Genomic DNA, 9,316 nt, shown 5'->3' on the forward strand with positions numbered 1-9,316 from the left:
ATACTAGTGCTGACTTAGTTCCCTTTCACTTAGGATATGGGAAAGGAAGGAACTCTCTGTCCAAAATACCAAAATGGACAGGCACAGTCTGAACTGTCAGGATGGTCAGCTGACATGTCCTGTTTTACTGTGCTCAGCTCTGCCACCCTACCCATCACCTTCAAGTGCCTGGAAGAGAACAATGGCGTGGACAAACGTGTCACCAGATTCGTGCTCCCAGTAGGGGCCACCATTAACATGGATGGGACTGCCCTCTATGAGGCTTTGGCTGCCATTTTCATTGCTCAAGTTAACAACTTCGACCTGAACTTTGGACAGATTATTACAATCAGGTACAAGGAACATTCTATACGACCTTTTCTTAAGAACGACTTTAAATGATGAGCCGGTGATCAGGGCTTGAGTGAAGAAACTGGGAGAGGGGACTCTTCATAGGAACAGTGTTATTTTTGATATTTAGAGATTTTTACTTTTTTAAACTACAGATGTGCATATTTATTAATAATGAATTTCTAATAATACAGAAATGTATAAAGTAAAAAGTGAAACTTGTCTGCCACCATGACTCCTCATCTTTCTGTAGGTGACCAGGGTTACTGTTTGGTGTACAAAGACCTTTTCCAATGCACAGACATACACACATTTTTTTTTTTAATTAATGGAATCATACCATACATACTGCTTGCCACTTGATAGATTTACTCATCCGTATACCATCTATAAACATATCCAGCTCTTTCTTTTTAAAATCTGTAGAATACATAGTATGGATATTTCTCTTTTTAAAAAATGTTAAACTTCAATAAAAGGCATTGAAATTTTAGCTTTTATTATTCATTAGCTTTTATTGAGAAAATTAGAAAATAAAAATACATTTCAAAAACTGGATTAACATTTTCTCTTGGGTTAATTTTTAGGCAGTATATATGACAGAGCACACTGACAAATAGGTTGAGAATTTTCCTTTTGTGGACTATTTTTTAACTTTTTTCTTTTTTTTTTTTTTTTTTTGCGGTACGCGGGCCTCTCACTGTTTTGGCCTCTCCCGTTGCGGAGCACAGGCTCCAGACGCACAGGCTCAGCAGCCATGGCTCACGGGCCCAGCCGCTCCGCGGCATGTGGGATCTTCCCGGACCGGGGCATGAACCCGTGTCCCCTGCATCGGCAGGCAGACTCTCAACCACTGCGCCACCAGGGAAGCCCTATTTTTTAACTATTATTTGAACTGTCTAGTGAAAGGTAATTTTCCCTCTCCTACCTTCCGCTAGTCTCTTAGTTTCCTTCTCCAGAGGCAACCACTGTTGCTTGCTGGTTTCTTTTGTATCCTTCTGACGACAGTCCAGGCATATCCATGTGCACATGTGAATATCGTCCCTTCTTTTTGCTTAATGAAAGTCCTCGTGCACAACAGACCAATGAGTATAATGAAGACAAAATCTCACAATCCAGATCAGACCCTGCTCTTTAGTGTGTGTGTGTGTGTGTGTGTGTGTGTGTGTGTTATTATTAACAATTCAATTTGGAAATCAAAATAAATTAGTTTTTTCACAACATTTTTATTATAAATTGTCTTATACATAGGAAAGTTTAAAGAATATTACAACACACATCTTCTACCTAGAACCAACAATTGTTAACGTTTTGCCATTTTTGCTTCTTTCCCATCTCCCCTCGCCTTCATGACACTTCATCGTACATAGTTCAGCATGCATCACCTAAGAATAAAGATAGTTTCCTACATAACCACAATAGTAAGATTCTTAAAAACACTTCTGGAATATCCAGCCTATATTCAAATTTCCCCTGTTGTTTCAAAATATCTTGTATAGCTTTTTCCACAGACTAAGATCCAATCCAGGTTTACGGCTTGTATTTGGTTTTTATGTCACTTTAGTCTTTTTAAATCTCTATCAGTTCCCTCACATTTGTGTGTGTATGTCTATATATGTTTATTTAGAAATAATTTATGTCAGACTCTGTATACATATTTTGTACTATTGGGAAATGATAATAGTTGTAGGATGCATTGGGATAAAAATGATGGGGCTGATCATGGCCAGAGGTGACGGACCTGGAGGTTCTGGGAGCCCCAGGCCCAGTCTAGCTAAACTGGGGCTGGGAGCTCAATATCTCAGTTAACTATAACCTATTCTCGGGCATACCTTGACATACTGGTTGAAAAGCCCTGCGTTATGAAAAAGTTTCAGCTGCGTGTGTCAGAGTTAAAAATAATAATAACAATTATAGTGACTTCAGCAAGATAGAACTGTACTTCTCTCTCATGTGGAGCAGTTCCGCTCCACAAAGCCCTCCAGGCTGGTAGGTGTTCTACAGTGTAAGGGACCAAAACTTGTGGTTCTATCATCCCCGGGGTATCACCCTGGTGGTCCAGGGTGATATCCAGGTGGTCCAGGATGGCTCAACATCACCTCCAAATTTTAGCCAGTGGGAGGAGGAGGAATGACACAACCTGCAATTTGCTTGATCACTTTCACCTATGTCTTATTGGCCAGAACTTAGTTTAAGCTCCAAGGGAGGCTGGGAAATATAGTTTCATTGTGGGCGGCCATACACCAACTAAACATTCTAGTACTATACAAGGGGAACAATGCGGGGGAACCATGAAGTCTCTTCCACAGACTTATTACTTTATGAATACCACTTTATATCTAGGTAATACTTTATTATTCAAAAACTATTTTCACATTCTCACATAAGCCTATCAAATAGATATTTAACAAACTGAGTCCCAGACAGGTTATGTGCCTTACAAATGAGGTTCACACTGCCTCCATAAAAAATATTGCTAGTAAAAAAAAGAAAAAAATATATATATATATAGCTAGTGCTACAGAACCTTGTTCATAAATCATTTTGCTTTTGAATTAACAAATTTGATTTTTTTTTCTGACCAAAGTAACCATACTGTAAAGTTCAGTATCTTTACAACCCTCTGCTTGGATAGGGGAATTATTAGAAACAAACTGTTTTTGTAACTGTACAGTATTTTAGACCTTGCAAAATACTTCCAGGTACGTGAAAAAGTATATAGGCACAAGTTTCCTCATTTAGAAACAGCTGTAAGAACAGGACCAACTTCCTAAGGGTCGTTGTGAGAAACAAATGAGGTAATCCATGCTTAACAAATCAGGAGGCACGTAATAGGCATTTGATAACTATGAGTTAATACGATTATCAGCTCAATGGGTTTTATACCATCTCACTTACAGTTTTCTAAAGCACGGCCTCTTATGTTAACTTGGCAAGTCAGACATCGCCCCTGTGCATGTTTTACAGGGTCTGCTCTCTATCTGGGGAGATTTAAACAAATGTTTTCTGTTTGGGGACTTCCTCTAACAGTATCACAGCCACGGCTGCCAGTATCGGGGCAGCTGGGATTCCTCAGGCGGGCCTGGTCACCATGGTCATCGTGCTGACATCTGTGGGCCTGCCCACCGACGACATCACGCTCATCATCGCAGTGGACTGGTTCCTGTGAGTACGCTCGGACTGCATTCGGCTTGCTGTCGTGGGGCTCTCCTCTGTCATCCTAGGGCACCAGGCAGCCTGGCGCCCCTGCCAAAGGGCTCCGTGAAGAGGGGAGGCTTGGCCTGTAATTAAATTGTCCTCCCTGCCTGATCCCTGCCATTATCTGGCCACCAAGCCCCCGGCACCATGCACACTCTCCCTTATCAGCCTTCGGGGCACATCTGGCTGCTACGCTTCTCACTCTATAAAACCATTTGGGGATTGGGAAACCTATTGTCTACAAAGCCAACATAAATCAGCAGAGCCATTTCTGCATTACACAACACATCCCCATGGCGGCTGGGACCGAACAGCGGGCCTCCCAGGCTGCCTCAGGCGTTCTTCTTGTGCTTCCCATTCCAATGGCGTAATATAATGCAGATGTTCCCATCTGACCCCAACAGCGAGTGGGGCAGCTGTGCAGACAGTGGGAAGAGAGCTGGCGTCATTAAGTGGAATTGATTTTTGGTTCTGAGGAAAGTTTCAAGAAAAGCACCCTCAGACCCTAACCTCTAGGGCCCACCCCTCTGCCCTTTTCCCCTCACCCTTCCAGCTAACATTCTCTGCCTCTTTTCTTTTCCTTCCATTTACACTTGCTCCCCAGGATGCCCAAGGTGACAGCCTAGAAGGACACAGTAGGTGTTGGAGTCTACATAGACTCCATGAGGTAGATCTAATGACCACAAAAAGTTCAGTGTTCTCAAGGCACAATAAGTGGGGGGAAGATAATTAATTGAGAGCATGAGTTCCATGGTCACTTGGATCTGGGTTTGTGTCCTGCCCCTGTGTGGCACCCGGCCAGATTACCCAGCCACCCTACTTTCCTTCTCTGCAGAATGAAGACAATAATGCCCTCTACCTCCCGGTGGTGCTGTGAGAATTAAATGCATTGATACATGGAAAGCATTCAGCTCACTGTCTGGCCCACAGCCACTACTTGAGTCATGTGAAGACTTTTATAATATAAAGCTGTGGTTCTCAAAGTTTTTAGTCTCACAGCCCCTTTACACTTAAAAATTGACGACCCCCAAAGCTTTTATCTGTGTGGGTCATATCTATCAATATTTATCATGTTAGAAAAACTTAGGCAGTTTTTAAATGTTAAATTCATTTAAAGGCTACAATAATCCATTCATTACATGTTAACATATATAACACTTTTATGGAAAAATATCATTTTCCAAACCAAAAATTTAGGGAAAAGAATGATACCATTTTACATTTTTGCAAATCTCCTTAATGTCTAGCTTAATACAAGACTAGCTGCTTCTGCATTCAATCTGTTGTGTTATCTTTGGTGTTGTGTTGTTTGTTCAAAAAATTCCACTAGACAGACATTCATGAGAAAATGAGAGGGAAAAGGGCAAATAACATCTTAGCATTATTATGAAAATTGTTTTTGCCTCAGTGACCCCCAGGGGTCTCCAGATCACACTTCTGAGACCTTCTGGTAAAAGGAAAGTGAGTGGTAGGAAAGAGAACCAAAGAAAAATTTTAAATAAAAGGAGAAAGGGGAGGGTCATTCCTACTGTTGGTACTCTAATTAGTAACTAAAAATTAATACTAATATATATCCTTAGTTATAAGTTATATAAGTTATTAATTATACGGATATATATTAGTAACTATGATTTTGAATGTTATGTGTCTATTATGGAATGATGAAGTGGGTGGCTACACCAAGCAGAATTTTAAGAGATGCCCCCAGTGACTTAGCCAGCTGGTTCAAAACATGAGCTGAAATCCCGTGATATTCACAGGAGCCTCGCTTTTCCTTCCACCCCTCCCTTCCCCAGGGACCGTCTTCGTACCACCACCAATGTGCTGGGAGACTCCCTGGGAGCTGGCATTGTTGAACACTTGTCACGACATGAACTGAAGAATCGGGACGTCGAAATGGGTAACTCAGTGATTGAAGAGAATGAAATGAAGAAACCGTATCAGCTGATTGCCCAGGAAAGCGAAATTGAGAAATCCATTGATAGCGAGACCAAGATGTAGACTAACACAAAGAAATGCTTCCTTGAGCACCAGGTGTTTGAAAACCATTATACAATGTTTCCATCTCATTTCAACTCATTCTCTCCAGTCAGCCCTTTACCTCCCTTTTCCTCCCTGCCCTGATAGGATTGGGAAATAGTCATCCAAAAACAAGGGGGGATTTTGCAGTGGCCAAAATGTATAGTTTTCATCCCATGTTTGAAATTTTTAAGTCATTTCATGTTAGTCTTATCTAATAAGGTACTGAGATCAAAAATAGTCTTGATCAGGTCTTACAAGTTTATGTGGCACGCAATCCTGTAAATGTGATAGTTCTTACAAATTAAAGAGTCAAAACAAATATTAGGCTAAAAACATGGTTTTAAATCAACTTTCAGAATTTAAAAATCCTTCAGAATACAATTCAGTTTTAATATCAAAACAAAACAACTTGATCAGCAATGGGTTATTGGTTGGACATTACAAGGGTTTTTTTTTTTTTTTCCTTTCTCTTATGATTTGTGTCCTTCTTTTATTAGTAGCAGGACAATACAAATACATACCCAGCACAGCTGTGAAGAGGTGCAGAAAGTGAAATTTCCATGTGGCCATGGGCATGTTATGTCTCATCTCTAGGCCTCAGAGTTCCCATCTGTAAAATGAGCGAGTTCCTTAGATGCCTTTATGGTCAATTTTCACCCAAACATCCTGTACCATAAAAGAGCCTGCCCTCCATTTCCCCAAAGAACATCCTGTAGCAAGTATCAGTCCATGGAGCGTGAGACTTTCAGAATAGACATTTATTGGGAATGAACATTTCTAAGTGGGGGCAGAATGGCTGTGTGGTTTACCAGGTCCTGTGTCCAAAATGTCAGTTACACAAGTCACCTGGCTGGAGGCCCTTCCAGGAGTGGAATTGTTCACGAAACTCTGCTTAGTTCTTCCCAACAGGGGAAGTATTCCCTTCTTTCCTACTCTTCACAAACTAAAGGGACTACTTTGGGAAGGATATCTCCCACCACTCCTCAACTGACCATAGACTTTTAGAAAATAAAACGTAAGACTAGCAACTTAGCAAGGGTGCTCACGGTCTTACTATGGAACACTAAAGATCACCAGGAAAGAACGGAGCATGGCTGACATTATAAAGAGAGGATTTTAAAACACCAAGATTATAAGTCATCTTTAAGGAAGGTTTTTTTTTAAAAGGAGAGGTTCTTTTTTTTTTTTTTAACCTGAAACACTTTTTCTTTTCAGTTCAAAAATCATTCCTTAAGGAAGTCTGCAGATCAAAATATAAGGTCACTTCTTATACGTTTTAAAGAAGTCAAATGAATGAGCTCTCTCTCCACTAGAGGTCCATGAACCGGGTGGGTGGTCTCTTATTTGAAAAGGTTTTTGACTATCATCAAAAGTTCTTAGAATGAGAGAAACAAGATATTTCTTTGTGTTGGAACTCCATTCACCAAATCATTTAAAACCTTCAGCTGAAGTGGGGTTTGGTTTGGTTTGGTTTGCGTCCCTGAGAGAAACCGTAGAAGATGAATCAGTATGAACTCATGTCAGTGTGGTTCCAAGACAAAAAAAAAAAAACAAAAAAAACACTAGGGGTATTAGTTTCAGGCAAGGCAGCTACCAGGTTTAGAGGAGATTATTTTTTTACCCTCTAAGGAGTATCCAGTCAAAGATGTGAAGTGCGAGCTGTCAGACAATACCAGCTGTGTTTGAGTTTCTGACTGAAAATGGTGAGGAACGGACTTAATTATGCTAACAGATTGAAAATCTAGACATACATCCTCTGATATACAATTAGAGATGTTTTTATATAGATCGCGAGCATTACGTACATGTGTACAAAAGTTAACATTAGGCTGTGGTGGAGTAACCATTTAATGTCAAGGCTCTATTTGGGAAATACACTACAAAAGTTAATGTGCATGGCTGTCATGACACCAGTAGAGTAAAAATTAATTGTGTCAAATTAACTGTTACACAATGTGATCTTTTTTATACTAACCATCTCTTATGGAAAGCAGGTCCTCTGGGATGACCCTCTTGCCAGCCCATCACAGGCTCTGCATATTACATGCACCCAGTGTGGACTGAGAAGCATTACCTTGTAGATGTATTTTCAATAAAGAAAAAAATTAGTTTTACATTATACTTTTGCATGTTGTTATTGTTCTTATCCCTGAAGGAAAATAAAATTTTCATTCATGGAAGTATTGCAGGGAGTTCAGGACAATGCTGGGAAGGATGCCATGCAAATTTTTTTTTTTTTTTTTTTTAAAGATTTTACTAGGTAAAATCTTGGAAGGCCCAGCTGGGGAAGCCAACCACAGGAAAATAAATAAGGACACACTCTCCCTGCCCAACTCCTAGAACTGGAAACAGGAGGAGGTGAGGGAAGCACTTTGCTGTAACAGCATGCATTTACTTGTTCACCTCAGATTCAGATTTCGCCAATAAATTGAATCATTTCCATGTTGGGATTAATTAGAAAAGTGTAATGCCACCATTGGTTCTTCCAAAAAAAGTAATTTCCTGTCTGACCTTCAAATTAGGTAGGTAGATTTATCTATGTGATTACTGCTGCCATTTGCGAAAAGAGCTGAATAAGGTCTCAAGGGATATTTCAGAAACAGCCAATGTGCTAGTGAACCGTTCTATTCATAAAGCACGAGTTACAACAACTGCTTTTTTTTTTTTTCTGTCATGCTTTTTAACAGAGGACTGAGAGGCAATATCATGAAATGCCCAGACCGAAGTTGTGTCTAGAGACATTTTTTTTTTTTAAGAGACATTTTAATCTGACCCTCTACTAGCAGGTGACAGCCATCTAGAGAGGGACTCTTAAGTATGATCCACAAACACCTAGATCATCCATGTGAAGACTTAAGTGAGTTCTAATAGCCCTTGAAAGTGTGGGGAGAGTTTTGTGCATTTGCCTTTTTCTGGGGGAGAAATCCTTAATTTCCATCAATTTCTCTAAAGGATCTTTTGACCAAAACATTTACCGATCACTGATTAACTTTTTACAAGGCATCTATGGTATTGGAATGGCTGATTGGGGAAACGCTCACAGCCTGAGGGCATCAAACCAGCTCTCACCATCCTGAGGGAATCCTGATCGATGGGACTTTCTGGATAAAGAAGCAATCAGGGAGGTGCCACCAAAATCTGAGTCCACCCCTAGGAAGTGCTTCTTCCTGCAATCACCAGTTTCCTTCCAGTCGCAGCCGAAGCTGCATTTTGCCTCCACCCCCCCTCAGCCCACAGTCACGCCTGCGAAGCTGTTCATCAGCCTGTGGAAGATCGGGTGATGCCATTAGGAATGAGGGACGTGGCAGCCCTGTCAGGGTGTGACTAAGGTGTTGGGGAAGCCCGCAGAGATCCCTCTGTGTGGTAGGTCACAGATCTGTTCACAAATGGAACTTTGGACACTTTTCAGATTAACGCTTTTTTTTTTTTTAACGTTTCTGATGAGTAAATACACTAACAATTTTTTTTAAATCCTACACTGTGAGAAGCTGGGGGTCTGTGTGCTTCCCATATTTATCCCTTCAGCAGCACTGTCTCACCCCAAGCAGGATTCCCTTTCCCGCTAAAATCCTTTTTTTTTTTTTTTTTGGTAAGCCTTTATTCATATACAGAGTGTTGAAAATAGAGGGTTTGGTGCCGTTAATTGCGTGCGTCTGAAGGAAGGGCTCATTTCCCGCTGGAAGGGGCAGGGGGAGGGGGAGGGGAGCACACGCCCTCCTTCCGGGTGGCCCGCCGGGCACTTGACCTGAGGCTGCTGTCAATCATC

General features: G+C 41.0%; 1 protein-coding gene across 4 annotated transcripts in view; it reads left to right on the forward strand.

The window, feature by feature from the left end:
• The window catches only part of SLC1A3 (solute carrier family 1 member 3), a 74,197-nt gene extending 67,110 nt beyond the window's left edge, over positions 1 to 7,087 (forward strand). For 2 of the 4 annotated variants that reach the window (XM_065874164.1, XM_065874163.1), the window contains 3 exons: positions 138 to 332; positions 3,361 to 3,495; positions 5,325 to 5,866. In XM_065874164.1, coding sequence (XP_065730236.1) covers positions 138 to 332; positions 3,361 to 3,495; positions 5,325 to 5,529 — 535 coding nt within the window. In that variant the 3' untranslated portion in view covers positions 5,530 to 5,866. Of the gene's footprint in view, positions 1 to 137; positions 333 to 3,360; positions 3,496 to 5,324 lie in introns of all 4 variants that reach the window. The other 2 variants (XM_065874161.1, XM_065874162.1) reach the window with 2 other exon arrangements.
• Positions 7,088 to 9,316: the final 2,229 nt, after the last annotated feature.

The sequence above is a fragment of the Phocoena phocoena genome, chromosome 3 (assembly GCF_963924675.1).
Source record: "Phocoena phocoena chromosome 3, mPhoPho1.1, whole genome shotgun sequence".
In the NCBI taxonomy this organism is placed as follows: Eukaryota; Metazoa; Chordata; class Mammalia; order Artiodactyla; family Phocoenidae; genus Phocoena; species Phocoena phocoena.